The 16,433-nt window shown below is 46.8% G+C and overlaps 1 protein-coding gene across 1 annotated transcript in view; it reads left to right on the top strand.

Moving 5' to 3' along the window:
• Positions 1-16,433, top strand: part of ASTN1 (astrotactin 1) — a gene marked incomplete at its 5' end in the record, with an annotated part of 207,979 nt that overhangs the window by 77,416 nt on the left and 114,130 nt on the right. Inside the window, 3 exons of the mRNA XM_035123692.2 lie at positions 8,090-8,483; positions 10,847-11,020; positions 13,531-13,638. Coding sequence (XP_034979583.2) covers positions 8,090-8,483; positions 10,847-11,020; positions 13,531-13,638 — 676 coding nt within the window. The remainder of the gene's footprint in view (positions 1-8,089; positions 8,484-10,846; positions 11,021-13,530; positions 13,639-16,433) is intronic.

A 16,433-nucleotide genomic window follows, 5' to 3' on the forward strand; every position in this document is an offset into this window, starting at 1 on the left:
GGGTTTACTCCTTAACCTTTTCTTCTCCCGAAGATGTCTCGCAAGGCAGCAGAGATTTAGGATTAGAGTTTTCCTTCTCCTGGATAGGCTACCTTCCCCATTTGTGCGGGGCTGCATTCTCGGTCATCGTGCATGCCAGTGGAGCCTCTTCCACTTAGACCAGTGATGGGGAACCTGTGGCCCTCCAGATGTTGGACTCCATCACCTCTAATTATTGGCTTTACTGCCTGGGGTTGCCCATTTGGAGAACCATGGGTTTCTCCATCCCTGGTTTAGGCCATGGGATGTGGGTTGTGCTGTGGTCTAAACCACTGAGCCTCTTGGGCTTGCCAATCAGAAGGTCAGCGGTTCGAATCCCCACGACGGGGTGAGCTCCTGTTGCTCTGTCCCAGCTCCTGTCAACTAGCAGTTCGAAAGCACGTCAAAGTGCAAGTAGATAAATAGGTACTGCTCCAGCGGGAAGGTAAACGGTGTTTCTGTGTGCTGCTCTGGTTTGGGTGTTCTGTTGCGCCAGAAGTGGCTTAGTGTTGCTGGCCACATGACCCGGAAATACTGTCTGTGGACAAACGTCGGCTCCCTCGGCCTGTAAAGCGAGATGAGCGCCGCAACCGCAGAGTTGTCTGCAACTGGACTTAACTGTCAGGGGTCCTTTACCTTTAGCCAATGGGGTACCCTCTAGGAGTTGTGGATTAAAATTCACCAGTCCCATCCAGCATGGCCAATAGTCAACAATTATGGAAGCTTCAATCCACAGCATCTGCCAGCCCTTCTCACTGAGCCCCAGCCCTTCAAGACAAACAACCTTGGCTTGGAAACATGGGAATGTTTTCCCTCACCTTCCTTTCTTTTGTAGCCTTAAACTAGGGGTCGCAAACCTGTGACCCTCCAACTCTCACCAGTCTGACCCAGCATGGCTGATGGTCAGAGGGCACTGTGTTGGCTACCCCTGACTTTGACTCTCTCTCCTAAAACCATATGCTCTTGCCTAGTGATTGCTGAAGTGGTACTTTAGGCTGCAGGGGGGGATTCACATTGAAAACAGAAAAGCCCCACTACATATTAAAAACTGGCATGTCAGGAAGAAGGCTTCTCTAGCCTAGCCTTTTCTATGACAGCTAGTTTTCTGGGTGCAAATCCTCTGGAGGACCATTCAGTCATGTGAGCCATCGCCTGCAGTCTTGACATGGGTTTAACCACCCAGTGAGAGCCAGCGGTTCATCTTTCTCTGGTTGAAAAAGTTTTTCCTTTTAAAAAGCATCTTCTTTCACACATCCTTTTTAAATTTTAACCAAAAGCGGTTGTTTTTTTAATCCAGAAGGCTCCCCTAGAGCGTCATTATCTGCCACAGTTTGGAGAATTCCATGCGAGTTAGAAAGGACAAGAAATCTGTGATTATATTCTGGGCCTATCAATGAAACCACCCACACCGGTTCTTTTGGGTTACCATTAGAATGAGAGTCATTGGGTTTTATGTGGGTGGTAATTTTGGTCCAGAATAAATGTGTGGCATTTGTGGGAGAATATTTGCATTTTTTAAAAGTGTAATGAGCTGTTGCTAGGTGACAGTGTTCAGCCATTGTGACTTACACCAATCACCCAATGAAAGCCTGTGTACGTGGGATTCTTTTGCAAAATTAGAGTGCACCTAAAATGACCTTTGATTCTCAAGTCTCATTGCTGGATAGCCTGAATTTGAAAAGCAGAGGAAAATATCCTATTGTGGTTGCATTTTTACAGACTTATCAAGAGACACTGAACACTTATTTTGCATTTTTGAAAGTTCTAAGCACAAGTGGGTGGCATCAAAATATCTAGCTGTTCAGGAGCATTTTATTGAATTATTACATGAAAACTTATTCTTTGCTCATTTCCCCCCCATTCTCTTATTAAAATGAAAAGCCACCAACTGCAATTGATTGAATAAATGAAGTGGCACACTTGCCATTTGAGATTCTCTGTTTCATTATGGGTGGATGTGTTCTTATCTCTGAGATTTCAGAATGAAATTTGGTACCCGTGTTTCAACCTCCATACCCATTTCAAAGGTTGAGGGAAGTAAATGCAAAATATATTGTAATGCAGAACCTCCCTTGAGTACTAAGTTATTGGAGCTGGTGAAGGCGGTCAAGGTGCAATTGAGTGATTCATGCTCAAACCTCACTCCTGTTTTCAAGGAAGCAGGAAAGGAAAGAAGCACCTTGTGGTACGACTTGAGGTCCACAAGTGTGCTTACCAGGTTGCCCATGGCAAGTGCCCCTTTAGTCAGGCAAGGGAGAGGCTGGGGTTCCTTGTGCAAGGCCTTGAAACATCTGGCTGGTTTTTAAGGCCTCCAAAGTCATTGTGAAGTCTGTTTTTCCTGCTTTCTGAGTGCCTCCAAAGCTTAGCGTGATACTGGGGGCAACAGGACCTTGCCCCTCCCTCCAAGTTGGGGTGGGGATAGGGTAGAGTTGGTGGCAACCACAAGTTTTGGCTATTTGCCAGTTAAAATGACAGCTGAGCCAGAATGCCTGTGCCAATCACCCCACCCTTTTTGCATGTGGTAGTACCGGGGGCATTGTGATGATTTCAGGGTGCGTGAAAAGAAGCATAAACAGGAGAGAGCTTACCAATGGTGGTGATTACTTCCTGGTGACATCAAAATCGAAAGATGACTAGCATTAAGGAAAAATGGTGGCCACCAGCAGTAGGGAGCATGTTCAACACAGCTTCCAAATACCACTTTCTGGAAACCACAGGAGGGGGACGTGCTCTTGTGCTCATGTTATTCTTCCTGGCTTCCCTCAGGCATCTGCTTGGCCACTGTGAGAACAGGATGTTGCACTACATTGGCCCTTGTCCTGATCTAGCAGGCTCTCCTTATGTTCTTAAATAGGTGGAGGCCACATCTGCAGAAAACAAAAGGAGGGCAAGGTTTTGTGAAGGCTTCTGGTCCTTCCCAGTCCCCCATTAACTTCCTGTCCAGCCCTAACCATGACTGAATGTTTAAAATTATAAACATAATTCTCTGTTTCAACTTGGAGAATGCCAAATCAGCACACCACACACCAGTATCTAGGTGTTATATTGATGCCACATGTTATTTAATCCCAAGAAACAAAAGATTTCTAAAATGTTCTGCTTTGAGTTGTAAGCCGTCCAAAGCTTTAGAAACAGGGCAGGTCCTGGTGGGAACCTGCAATGTAATGTTGCAGTGTCCTTGGAGTTGTGTAAATTCTAACAGGACATTTGGGGCTGGACGAGCACCAAGCTGTTCATTCATTCTTGAACCTTAAGAAAGTAGAGCCATGATTGCTGCAACATTATACCACTCAGCTTTGGGACTGCCTGCCTGCCTGCCTGCCTGTGTAGCCAGCAACAAACCCTTCCTATAAACAAATTGTGGGTGTCATTACCCCACTTTCCTGTACTGTGTGGCAGAATGTTTCCACCTCCCTCCCTCCCTTTAAGCTGTACAGTGGAACCTCAGTTTATGAACACCTCGGTTTATGAATTTCCGGTTTATGAACGCCGCGGACCCATCTGGAACGGATTAATTCATTTTCCATTACTTTCTATGGGAAAGTTTGCTTCAGTTTATGAACGCTTCAGTTTATGAACAGACTTCCGGAACCAATTACACCCATGCTTCAGTTTATGAATATTTCAGTTTAAGTACTCCGCGGACCCATCTGGAACAGATTAATCCACTTTCCATTACTTTCAATGGGAAAGTTCGCTTCAGTTTATGAACGCTTCAGTTTATGAACAGACTTCCGGAACCAATTGAGTTCATAAACCGAGGTACCACTGTACAGTAATGTGCTCTGGCCCTTTCATAACTTAAACAGGCATGGGTGGATGATTAGTTTGAATTGCAGCCAACTCTCTACTCTGAATCCTTAAAAGCATTTAGCACCCCAGATTTGGGAGCAGGACCCTAAGTCTCTTCCCCCTCCAGGATGCTCTAAGGTGTTAATTAGGATTGAAGAGAGCGCATTCCCCTCTAGTTACATTTAATGGCTCCAAAGGATGCCCCTTCAGTTCTGAATGTAGCAGACCCCCAAATAGGAGCCTCATGGAACAATTTCCTGTTCATCTTCCACATTGGGACCAAGGCTGGAATGAAGGAAACAGTAGGCCATTTGCAGCACCTGCCCTCATGCTGTCAGGATTCCTCCCTAAAAAGTTTTGCTGGGAGCAGATTTTCATTTTCCTGTGTCCACGCATAGCTGCCAAGTTTTCCCTTTTCTCGCGAGGAAGCCTATTCAGCATAATAGAAAATCCCTTAAAATAAGGGATAACTTGGCAGCTATGGTCCACTGAATCTTCTGGACAGAGTGAATGTATAAGTCTGAGGTCATGCTACATGCGTATGGAGACCAGGGGATCAACGGCATTGTCTATTCTTCAGTGTGATGGGACCCTCTGCTCATAGGTGCAATGCAGAGGCCTTGGGTGTGTGTCTTCATGGTGGCACTGTGCAACCCCAGATTTCAGGCCTAGCGGCAGGTTTCAGGTTCCCTAAAACTTTGTAAAACTCCAGTGTTGTTGAATTGTGGCTCCTGTTCAAGGCTAATCCCATACCAATTGGAATGTGTGAAACCGGTTCAAATACTTTTGGAGGTGGAATTTGAAAGTACCGTATATTCCGGCATAGAAGACAATATCTAATTTTCAGTTGTTTGGTGGATTCCATCTTCCCTGGTGTGTAAAGTGAACACTCAGGGTTTGAATGTTCTTTTATTGTGTCTGAAACATCAAAAACCTGAAAGTTTGATGTGTTAAAAAACTTTGACCAGTTAAATTTTATGCAAAACTCTGTTTCAGTTTTAATCGGGTGTATTTCCCCCCCCCCTTTTTTAGTGAGTGCAGCTGTGGAGAATAGGATATAGGAAACTGAACCCATAAGAGCTGACTTCAGGATCCTACCTGTCCACAGTGCTCTGGGCTTTCAAAAGTCTTTGTTCCTCTGCTTAATCTGTTGGTATATATTTTCCCCATTAGGGAGGGTGGGAGCATTCCATTTCCATTAGGCCAAGAACAGTGGTAGGGAGGGGAGGGGTGGCGGAGGAATAATAATCATTAGAAAAGTCTGCCTTTGCTAGCTGCTGGTTCTATTACCCATTTAGTAACTCTTGCTTAATGTCTTCTCCTAATGGAACAGATGATGGTTATTATTTTATTTTATCAAGACTATTCACTGCATAAAAAGGAAGATGGAAAAGACTGGAACATGGCCAAGAAAAAACATGAAGCTCTAGTACTGCTCATTTATTATATATTTTTATTCCTTGATGTGCAAAATTTAAAGGGAAGACAACCCAGCAGAATGGAGCTGTGGCTTTTCTTCCCAGTTCAAGAGTCAGGGTGCTACTTGCTGTGTGAGATTTCTGTTTTGTTTGTTTTCGTTTGTTTTAACTGAGAATGTTGAGATTTTGATAAGCCTAAAAAGTAAATGCTTGCAAAACCTTCTCTACTTTCTACTCTTTGTGCATTTTCCATGCTGGTTTGCAGCTGCTCTTGTTCCCAAGTCTTTTACTAGTTCAGGGATCAGGGGGATGATATTTCTTCGCCCAAGCAAGTGGGCTGACACTCCTGGGTTTGCCATGCTGTTCTGAAAGTTACATTTCTTGCCGGTGCTGCACAGCAAGGCTTTGGCAATGATCTAGCAGGCGTTGTGTGCCATTATGCACGACTAGTTGGGGCAGAATGTGGGTGTGGATGTCCATCCCTTTGAAAGTACAGCAGATAGATAACCCAGCGGATTTGGATATACCTGCATCCACATGCAGATGCTGTTTTTTTCACACATCATTTCCAAAGGGATACACAAACCCCATACACAATCTGAGCCAACTGCAGGCAACTTGCAACTGGAAAGGAATGGGATGTTGCACCAGTCAGAGAACTGTCATCTGTGAGTACCCCCTGCAGGCGGCTATAATCCAAAATGTGTTGGGCCTAATAAAACCACTTTTGTGCTCCTTAAGTTTTCTTGCGATTGGTGACGTCCCTCCTGCTTTATGCCCAGGTAATCAACGGGACACGGCTGCCTTATCAGTGACGTATTTCTTCTTCCCCTGATGCCCATCTTCTTGCAAATAGTTTTGCACGCTTTTATAACTTAGCTGAAAAGGAAGCGTGTGTCTCAGATTGAGAGTATGGGGTTATACAGCAACAACCTTCCCGTCTCTTGATCAGCTTCAAGGCACCTGCTTAAGCTCTAGACCAGGCATGTCAAACCTGCGGCCCTCCAGATGTTTTGGCCTACAACTCCCATGATCCCTAGCTAGCAGGACCAGTGGTTGGGGAAGATGGGAATTGTAGTCCAAAACATCTGGAGGACCGCAGGTTTGACATGCCTGCTCTAGACCAAGGGTGCCGTATTGGACTCCAAATCCTGTCAGCTCTAGCCAGTACAGCCAATGGTCAAGGATTATGGGAGTTGTAGTTTAGTGCTTTAGGCCACAAATGTAGCCTCCAGCCAACACCTGTTTCCTCCCCAGCAGATACATATGTCCTGTTTCTGCATTAATTTCATGACTGCCATCTCCCAAGAGATTAAGGTACATGTATCCATCATATGGCAACATGGCTTGCATTTTTCTCTCACCCTTGACTCCAACCAAGGCCACCCCTAAACATCTGTAACGCTGGATGGAAGTTGATCTACAAGCTTCTTCTTCTTCCTCCCCCCCCCCACACCAAACAAATTCAATTGTCCAGAGTTTGGCCCCAATGTCATAGCAACAGCTTTAAAATACACATTGATTAACTTAACAGGAATATACCCAGCAGCTCCCCTTGTGTTTCTGATGCTAATGGCATGACTGTTGAGAAAATCCACAGAAGACATGAGTCCAATCCAGCAGGAGGCCTCTTCAAAATGATCAGGAACTGCTTCAGAGCACAGCTCCCAGGGGCGTCTTACCCATAGACGTTAGTGGTGCCACAGGCTGAGTGTCCGGGAAAGAAAGTAAGGGCGTGCTCCCTTCCCTGCTCTGGGGCAGCCTGCTCCTCTCTTCTCAGCTGCCCATCGGAGTGTGCTGCATCTGGCTCAGGGAAGCCCCTTTGCATCCCCTCCCGCCAGGACTACCTGGCAGGTGCAATCGGGGGCAGGCACGGGGCGGGGAGGACGCGTCTCTCCCACCCCTCTCTGGCCATGTCACTGCCTGACTGCCTGCGCGCCTCCCTGCGGAGTCTGCGAGCAGAGCAGGGAAGCGCCCTGTGCAATCCCAGTGCCAAGCGAGGATGGGACAGCCAGCGAGCCACCTGATCTGCTCGCTGGCCCTCCTGTCGCACGGACTTCCCCAGACAGGGGGAAGGTAAGGGGCGCTGGGTGCTTAGAGGGAGGCTTCATGGGAGGGCGTGGGAGGCCGTCTGGGCTGCGATCCTGGCACCTCTTACTTGTGTGCAGCGCCGAGCGCGCGTCGGACCACACAATGTAAACGAGCCGGACCGAAGTCCCCCCCCCCTTTAAACGGCCCTGACAGCTGCCATTCATTTCAGTGGTGCTTGTTTAGGACATCAATATTGGTGGTGATTCCAGTGACCCACAATCTGGTATGGAGTCAGAGGAGTAAATAAGGAGCAGAAAGTGGAACGCTAACTGCTAAATTAAGAAAATTCCTTCAGTAGCACCCCAAAGACCAACCAAGTTTATATTTTGGTATGAGCTTTCGTGTGCATGCACACGAAAGCTCATACCAAAATATAAACTTGGTTGGTCTTTGGGGTGCTACTGAAGGATTTTTTTTATTTTGCTTCGACTCAGACCAACACGGCTACCTACCTGTGCTAAATTAAGATATATGACAGTGTTCTGCTGGTTGTTAAAGTCTGCTAACTGTGCAGCTATTTGCTGAGTCTATTTGCTCTGGTTCCTTCTGAAGTGGTTCTTCCACAGCAGCCACATTTCTATGGGTTTTTCTTCTTGCAGCCTTGAAAAATAGCACCTTATTGTTTTTTTTTTTTTTTTGCTTTTAAAATAATAATGTGATGTCAAGTAATACTTGGGGAAGGTACAGATGCAAGAAGCACACAACCTCTCTGTTGCAATTACACCAAGCCTTTTCCCGGATGTCACCTGAGGTCTCTTTGATTTCTGTAGGGGGGCATGATTGCCTTGCTGCTTTCCATCCTGTGCTTGGTAATGATCCTGTACACCCGCCGGCGCTGGTGCAAACGCCGCCGGGTGCCGCAGCCGCAGAAAAGCGCCAGCGCTGAGGCAGCCAACGAGATCCACTACATCCCTTCGGTGCTGATCGGGGGCCACGGCCGTGAGAGCCTGCGGAACGCCCGGGTGCAAGGCCACAACTCCAGTGGGACCCTGAGCATCCGCGAGACCCCCATCCTGGACGGCTATGAATATGACATCACGGACCTGCGTCACCATCTGCAGCGGGAGTGCATGAACGGTGGCGAGGATTTTGCCAGCCAGGTCACCAGAACACTGGACTCGCTGCAGGGGTGCAATGAGAAGTCAGGCATGGATCTTACGCCAGGTAGGGCAGAGTCTTCAATATTGTGTATGGTTGAGTGGGTGGGTTGTTGCTGTGTTAGGCATAGATCTCATAGAATCCATAGGGTCAGAGGGGGTCCTAAGAATCATCTAGTCCAGGCTTCCTCAACCTCGGCCCTCCATATGTTTTGAGACTACAATTCCCATCATCCCTGACCACTGGTCCTGCTAGCTAGGGATCATTGGAGTTGTAGGCCAAAAACATCTGGAGGGCTGAGGTTGAGGAAGCCTGATCTAGTCCAACTCTCAGCAATGTAGGAATATGCAGCTATCCCGTACAGGAATCAAAACTGTGACCTTGGCATTAACCAACTGAACTATCCAGGTCCTTCATCTTTTGTACCCGAAGCCCATCTTTAACCTAAACCCACAATATGGGACTAGCTTTCAGTTCTGTTGTGTCCATCCTTCTTCTTTCCCCCGCCCCCATAGTGTGGCTAGATGTGGTCATTGAAAACAAGCCATGCAAGTCTGGGATGCCAGATGGCTCATCTTTCTTTGCAAGGGATGCTCATGGTATTCCAACCAGGATGGGGCAAATAGGGGCATCTGTCCCACCTGCAGCTTGGATAGGGACTCAAAACAAGCATCACAATTCATGCATAAAAACAGTTAACAATGTAACATTAAATTATTTAATCATTTCTTTTTTAAAAAAATTCTGAATGAATGAATGAATTTGAATGAATTTATTAATACGGTCGCAGACCAGCAACTAAAAAAAATACTGTATTTATATACTATCATGGTACAGAAGATAAATTTTGAGAAAACAATTGTTACAACGCTAAAGAATAAATAATTTGTCCTGATAAAATTACAGACTTTTATCATGCCATGTGTTAAAGTTTCATTTGCTTACGCTTAAGTACGGAAATGTTAGGCAGGTTTTCAAAATGATAACTAAAAAGCCAGTTTCCAGTTTGCCAGGTGAGACCCGAGATGTGTTTAGGCATTTGCCAGAATGCACAAGATGTGAAACTGATAGAAGGGGCAATGGTGTACAGGAAGCTTCTGTCCCCAATATCCTGGGTGTGTAAGCAGGTCCTTAGGCCTTCCTGCAATTAGCACGCTTAGTGATGGAAAGGCGGTGTTTGGAAACGTCCATCATTGTTGGGAAACCCGGCAAGACACAGTTTCTGCTTGCAGGAGGGTTTCTCAGTGTGTTCGGCTGTGCTTGAAAAGGTCTGATTACAAGTTAATCATGTAAAAGTATGACTAATGCCCAGGCACACTGGAGGCGGGGCTTCCACACAAACCCTGCCCTCACCCTGGCTTGCATTATGGGTCATGTATTAAGGCCCAATGCCTGCGCACAGAATTCAACTATACAGCTGCAAATAAAACATTTTAAGTGCAAATAAAACATTTTAGTGCAAAATACAATGTGATACTAGATGGTGATGGTGAGCATTATGAAAAAAAAATCAATGCATTAAAAAAACACTTAAAAAAATAAAGCATTTTCAGAACTTTTCCACCATGGTTTAAGTGAGGGCAGTAGAGCAGGCGGAGCTGCTGTTTTTCAGCTGCTCTGTATTTTCAGCCTAGTGCAGGAAAGCCCATTCAGCTGTTGAAATACTGCAGTTGGGGGAAGTCAGAGGCAGGTGAGCCTGGTTAGCTTCTGATGATTGCTCAGGAGCAGCTATCCGGGCTTTTTTTTTTTTTTTTGTACAGCAGCTTCTGAGCAGGAGCACTGTATAGCACTCATATATCTTAGATCCAGCAGGCATTTCTGTTATTTGCAATGGAAGGAAAATTGATTGGCACAATCGACAGCTTTCTTCCTATGGCAAATAGCAGGTATGTATACATTTATTTTATTTTATTTTGTGTGTATGTGTGAGAGAGATTTCTGGTTGGGATCATGGCTGGAACAAATGGCTAAAGCTACCCTCATAGTGCAGTTGCATTTTAAACTACCGGTAACACCAAGTCTCATTTGAGCAGTGAGAAACTCCAGCCTCTGTAGCCTTACCAATGTGTCAGTTGTTCAGATGTTAACAATGGCCCAGGCTTTCTTCCAGGGGACTCTGTCCAGGGGTAATTCTTACTTCAATAAGAATATGTAAGTAATTTAATAATAATTTAACAAGTAAGGATCAAATAAACCTTTTGAACTTGTTTGCTGTTGGTTCTTTGGGAGATGCGAGTAGAGTTGGTCAGCTCTGATCATACAAATGGCTAGTTAACTGCATCAGGATCTCACCCTTACTGCTCACTGGTGCACACCTACAGATGATCCTGATGTGATTTGCTGGATAGCTGGAAATGAATACTTTCTCTTTCTTTCCTTCTCCTCCTTCTCTTGCCCTTTCTCCTTTTTTTGTCTCTTTTTCTCAAAAGTTTTTGCCTTAAATTCTTCCTGTTCAGGAAGTGACAATGCCAAGCTGTCCTTGATGAACAAGTATAAGGATAATATCATCGCCACCAGCCCCGTGGACTCCAACCATCAACAGGCTACGCTCCTGTCTCATACTTCCAGTAGCCAGCGCAAGCGGATCAGTAACAAGTCACGAGGTACCATCTAGAGCTTCCTTCTGGATCAGTTGGGGTGGGGTTGGGACAACCGTGAAGGTGCGTTCTGAGAAGAGCCCTGGGTGAGATATTCCCATCTCCATGAGATAGGCCAGTTGCCTGTTCTATCTGGGGTCACACTCCCATCGAAGGAGCAGGTATGTAGATTCTGGGGTGCGCCTGGTTCCATGTTTGTCACGGGTCTTCTCACTTGCTAAGGCTTTGGTTGGTACACCAACCCTGGGTGTTCCTGGACTGAGATAGCTTGACCACCCAGGTAACCCTGAGACTGGAGTTCTGTCATGCTCTCTCTGTGGGGTTACCCCCCAGGGTTTGTCCAGAAGCTGCAGCTAATGCAGCGTGTGGTGGCTAGGCCACTGGCTGGAGCAGCCTGCCATCAAAATGTTGTGCCGTGAGTGAAAGAACTGCAATGGCTGCCCATATGCTACCAGGCCAAGTTTAACTTTGTGCCAGTGTAAGTTCCTTCCAGTTGCTGCCGTCAAGTGATCTCCCTCCATGATGTTTGCTCTGCTGTCGCCCACAGGGCTGCTTTTAGTGTGGTACCGTAGTGCCACACGGTTCAAACACTTGCAGAAAGCAGGGATTATGGTGACCAATATCATAAGAGTTCTTTTCAGGATAAACTAAAAGGAATGCTTGGATGTTATTTCTTTTCACTTTAAAGCATTTATGTTGCGGATTGCTTTTTCTCCATAAACCGGCTTCCAGGTAACTGTTTTTAAAATTTTCAATAAAGTTTGGGGGGGAAACCCCACACAGCAAAAAAAAACAAAAAACAACTAATGTCAAATGGAACTCCCAGGTCGGGATAGGTTGGCAGGGACTGGCTAAATTTGTAGAGGCATAAAAAAGAAAAACCGCCCATTACTTTTAGCCCTGTCATCACTGACTTTGACCCTGGGGTGGATATGGAGGTTGGCCACACAAGAATGCCTGAAATACACAGGCCCAGTCTCTCTCTGCCTCTCTCTCCTCTACTCCTTGTAATGACGGTCATTTCACTAGTTAATAATAGCAATGACAGTGCTGAGCCAACTTATTAGATTCTGCCCCTAATTATGGCAGGCAAATAGAAAGAGCTTGTCATAATATCTGGGATGTATCTACATCTCTGCCTCTTCTTCTTTTAAGCACATCTCATTACTGGCTGTTATTGAATCATCTCTCTCAAGAAGTGCTTCCTCCCGCCAGCCCCATGTGGAGACAGGATCAGGTCTCTACATATTCCTTTACACCAGGGGTGGGGATCCTTTTTCAACTTGAGGGCCATAAGTTGCTGCTGTTGCTGCTATTATCCCTAATTAATTGAGTCAAAGAAAGCAGTGCAATAAAAATAATAGAAGTACAAATAACAATTAAAAAGGCAGCATAGTACTGTATATTTGGAAGAGACTTTAATCAGGTAAGCAGAGGACCACAGCTCTTCATGGGGAACTTTCCAAGGGCAGGTTACAGAGCGCGCGTGCACACACCCACACCCGCCAGTGCTGTGTGTGTGTGTGTATGTGTGTGTGTGTGTGTGTGAGAGAGAGAGAGAGAGAGAGAGAACCCCTTTCCCTTCCATCTAGTCATTTCCCAGCTGGAAACCATTGTTCCCAAGCTACTTTTCACCCGCAGAGAATCATAGACTTCTGGAAGGGATCCCCTAGGGTCATCTAGTCTAACCTCCTGCAAGGCAGGAATCCTGCCCACAGCTAAGAAAAGAGGTAGAGTGGAGGTGGGGCACCTAAGGCGCAGGGACCAAATATGTCCCTCCAGGACTTTCTGTCTGGCCTCCTAAGGTTCCCACACCCAGCCTCACCAGCCCTGCTCTCCACCCTGTCCTGAAGTGCTTCACCCTGCCGGGATGTGTTGTGCGCTTATGCCCCTTCCGTGCTTGCTTGGAGGTCATAGAATTGTAGGGTTGGAAGGAACCGCAAGGGCCACCTCGTCCATTGCTAGAAATGGAACGGCATGCGTAGAAACGTCTGACTTTTGTATTGCTGGGGTGTAGCCTAATTGTGTGAAGGTACGAAGGTCATTGTTCTGACCACTTTTGCCTTGGGACTCTGCCTACTGCTGACATGAGGCAACCCCTACAAGGTTCCTCACAAAGAACTGGGCTGAAAAAGGTTCCCTAACCCTATATAGAGAGTCTATGGGGATTCTGTCCCTTTTTTCTTTACACACACACACACACAGAGAGAGAGAGGGGGGGGCACCTATCCTTCCACTGTTATGATTTTCAGCCTTGCTTTAAAGACAACACACACCCCAAATGAACATAGTGGAAATCGAAGCACAGGGCACTGTGTCATAGACCACATGAAAGAATCCTTTTAAGCAGAATTCAGTGAACTGCAGTCTTTAATTTTACTGGGAGCTTTTGCAACTTATGATGAGAAAAGGAAGAAGTCTGTATTGTGATGTTGTATGGTCTGGGGAAATGGGACGCAAGAGGGCTCTTCTGGCTACAGTGAGCAGCCGGTTTCCTTTCTCTCTTTTCCGTGTAGCTGGCTCTGCGTTTCTGAACCCTGAAGGGGATTCTGGGACAGAGGCAGACAACGATCCCCAGCTCACTTTCTACACAGATCCATCACGGAGCAGGCGGCGAAGTCGGGGTATGTGGCAGCAGCTGTGGGGGGGGGGGGAGAGAGGGCAAGCACAGTGGGCAAGGGGTAGAAGGGGATGGAGACCCCTCAAGTCCAAGCTGCCCTAGCCATGTGCCAGATCACATGCCTGGTGCTGGTGAGCGCTAAGGATGGTGGGAAAATTCCATTTGAATGGCCAGTTCCTTAATGCTAGAGTTCCTCCATCATATTCAGCATATAGGCTATGTTAGCTTTGGTTCTTTTGCTAAGGGGGCAGGAGGCCTAAGTGAACAGTTGTTTGGACCAAGCGTTCAGCATTAAGGCTTCACTGCAGTGGAAGTGGATTCTCCTGCCTGCTGTTCCATTTCCTCACTTTGCCTCCCGTCTGTTAAAGCAGGAGGTGGTAAACCTGTAACCCTTCCAGGTATAGATGGGCTCCAACTCCCATCAGCCCCTGCCAGCATTGCCAGTGCTCAAGGATAGGGGGAGTTTTCAGGGGGAAGGCAGTTGTGGGGGAGTGGGGTGGGGGGAAACACTCAGACCTGAAAACACAGGGTTCTGTGCCCTAGGATGTGTCCTAGATCTCTCTCGCCACCACAATGGGATCCCACCTCACTCTTGCAAAACCTTTTTGCCTTTGGAAGGAATGATTCACTGCTTTGCAACCTGTGTGCACTGCACTTTGCAGAAATTGTGCCCCTTATCCCAAAATACCCCCCCCCAACTTTACCACACTTTTCTCTTGTGCCTCCCTAAACATACCTTGGAGACTGTAATGGAGGAGCATATACCAGCCTCATTTTTATTAAAAAACAACAACAACAAGGGGTCTTCTGCCAAATTTCACTCTTACAAGACCGCTGTGTTAAAGGTTTTTAAAAGCTGGTTTGTGTACTGTACAGCCTTAGAAACTTTATCTACTGTAATAAAGAGAGACTACCATCACAAAGTCATACTGGCAGATGGCTTCTAGTCTTAGGTTTTCAGGATTTTTCTTTTTCAAAGTTGTATCTTCAGTTTGCCCCCTTCCCCATTCTTCTCATGCAAAACTCACAGAAATGGACCCCTCCGTGCTTTTTGCTTGACTAGCTCCACACCCGCACAATGGCTGCTTTGCAAAAACCAAGTCTGCAAGCAAGCTGTTCTTTTTGGCATTTGCATGGGTTTGTTTGGGGCTGCGAGTTTCCTTCTTCTTTCTCTCTCCTCCCGCTGCCCCCTTCCCCACTCCTCAAAACACAGATTTATTCTTTAAAAAAAGCAAGCAAGCAAGCAAACAAACAAAAGCTATCCAGGAGAGTAAAATGCAACAAAGAAAGAAAAAACAAAGGCTGACTGCCAAATTTTCCAAGTTTCTATAGATGGATCTTTCCAACTGGCAACATTTGCTCTTGTGCACTTCCAGCACGATTAGAAAGAAAAGGGTCCTTGTGAAAGTATTTCCTGCACTCCTGCAAGACAACAAAAGCAGCAGAGCACAGCAGACATTCTGTCAAGGACTGCCCACCGGTGTGGATGGCAGGTCATGAAATAGCAATGAATATCCACGAGGGGCAGGAGCAGGAATGTGTGACAGCTAGTGGGCTAGTACGGTAGAACGCCCCATTTCTGGCATTGAGCCTGCATGTCTGCTCTCCTCTTGTCCCTCTGAATTTTATGCTCCTCCCAACCCTGTTCATATTTCCTTGGAAGTAAAGTAACAGTAAAGGACCCCTGGGCAGTTAAGTCTAGTCAAATTTGACGATGGGGTGTGGCTCACACCTTCCTGACACAGCAGTACCTATTTATCTACTCGTGCTGGTGTGCTTTGGAACTGCTAGGTTGGCAGGAGCTGGGACAGAGCAAGGGGAGCTCACCCCGTTGCGGGGATTCGAACCGCCAACCTTCTGATCAGCAAGCCCAAGAGGCTCAGTGGTTTAGACCACAGCACTGCTTCTCCCATTCCTTGGAAGTGGGGCCTACTGAGTTAGAGTGGGATTTATTCCCAAGTGAAGAACCTGGGCTTTAACTTTTGTTCACCTTACTTCTGCTTCTAGGTTTTTCTCTTTCATACCTCCTTCCCCTCATAATTTTTCTCACTGTTTGCACACTTCTTTTCTTCTGTTACCTTTTAACTTTGTGCTTCTCGTGCCTCACCCGCTTCCTTCTTTCCTCTGTGCATTGTTACTTGGAAGCAAGTCCTGTGGAGTCCAGTGGGATTTGCTCTGAAGCAACTGTGGCACTGGATCCTATCTTTCTTGTCTTACCTTTTCTCCCCTCTTTGGGGGATGCTCCTTACAGGTGGATACTACTGCTCAGGAATGCTCAAGTGATTTGATATTTGTGAATTCCGATACAAACTGACCTGATACACCCAGAGGCATAGGAAGGGGGGGTCTGGGCATCATCCCTGAGGGGGTGACAAAATGGCACACCGCGAGGGACACTTACCGCGGGGCCTGTCCTGCAGCACGCCCGAGCCCCGCGTCTCTCCTGGGAGTGATGCTGTTGCTCAGGGCCCTGCGCTGCCTAAAATGGCAGCATGGGGCTTCTGTCCGCCAGGCGGATTCCGTGGGCAGCTTGCCGTGGTGCCCCCGAGCAGATTGCTGCAGCGCCCCCGTGGGTGGCTCCCCTCCCCTGTGGGTGGTTCACCCCCACCACCGCCTCTTCAGGTGCCGGAGCAGCTAGCTGCACCCCTGGATACATGTTCTTTGGATTTCAGACCTTCTCAGAATTTTTTTAATGCCAGAAAAAAAATACCCATATCAAAGTATATCTAAAATTGTGTATTTTGGGAGCTTTAGGGATAAGCCCCATGGAGGGGGGCGGCGGCAAAGTGGGGTGGAAGT

The sequence above is a fragment of the Zootoca vivipara genome, chromosome 7 (assembly GCF_963506605.1).
Source record: "Zootoca vivipara chromosome 7, rZooViv1.1, whole genome shotgun sequence".
In the NCBI taxonomy this organism is placed as follows: domain Eukaryota; kingdom Metazoa; phylum Chordata; class Lepidosauria; order Squamata; family Lacertidae; genus Zootoca; species Zootoca vivipara.